This window comes from Bison bison, unplaced genomic scaffold (assembly GCF_000754665.1).
Source record: "Bison bison bison isolate TAMUID 2011002044 unplaced genomic scaffold, Bison_UMD1.0 scf7180017847736, whole genome shotgun sequence".
In the NCBI taxonomy this organism is placed as follows: Eukaryota; Metazoa; Chordata; class Mammalia; order Artiodactyla; family Bovidae; genus Bison; species Bison bison.
This window is the reverse complement of record NW_011478309.1, coordinates 17517-18226: the sequence shown is the minus strand read 5'-3', so window position 1 is coordinate 18226 and position 710 is coordinate 17517. Positions and strand designations below refer to the sequence as shown.

The window sequence follows — 710 nt, the reverse complement described above, 5'->3', positions numbered from 1 at the left end:
AATGCAATCATACACAACCATTTTCACACTGGAAATAATCACAAGGAATCAACAGGTGGAGATTAATCGACTGATTGGTTTCATTGCAATGGTTAATTTGGAGAGGGCTCCTGCAGTATTGTGGATTTCAGATGGGGAAAATCATCAGACCAGGAGTAAAGAGCCTTGGTCTTAAAGTGGGGGAGGGAACATGCAGCGGCACACGGGGCAGGTGCCTGACTTCTGAAGCCAGATGGACACGCAAGGCTTGTGGAAATAGTGGTGGCATGGCAGCTCCGTCGCCACCTCCCCCTTCGCATATTCACTGCAACAGATGGGGCAACACATCTCCTGCCCCACCGCACTGTGATCTTCCGTGATCAGGATCTCAGGAAGAGTGTCGATGCTTTCCTTGCTGGCTGGTGGATTGGCCACCTCCACATCCACCGCCAGAGACTCCAAGTGTGCCAAGGCAGTTTCCATTGCCTGGGCCAGGCGTTCTTCAAGTGCCATGTATGTGAGGAACTGAGGATCCACGTAGGAAATGGCTTCAGCTACCCCCAACCCATCCGCAAACCCATCGAAGAGGCTCCAATCCACTTCGAGGTCTTCACTGACACTAGAGTCATCTTCAAGGTTGTTGTTGCCATCCAGCATGAAGACACCAGGCTGCAGAAACTCCTGACCAGAATCATTATCCCCCTCACTGCTGCTCTCGTTTTCATTGTATT

At 51.1% G+C, this 710-nt stretch overlaps 1 protein-coding gene across 1 annotated transcript in view; it reads right to left on the bottom strand.

Annotated features, from left to right (window-relative positions):
* The window catches only part of PJA1 (praja ring finger 1, E3 ubiquitin protein ligase), a 2132-nt gene continuing 1422 nt past the window's right edge, over nt 1-710 (bottom strand). The window contains exon 3 of the mRNA XM_010843797.1: nt 1-710. This exon is cut by the window's right edge and continues 8 nt beyond it. Within this exon, the coding sequence (XP_010842099.1) occupies nt 172-710 (539 nt within the window). The 3' untranslated portion in view covers nt 1-171.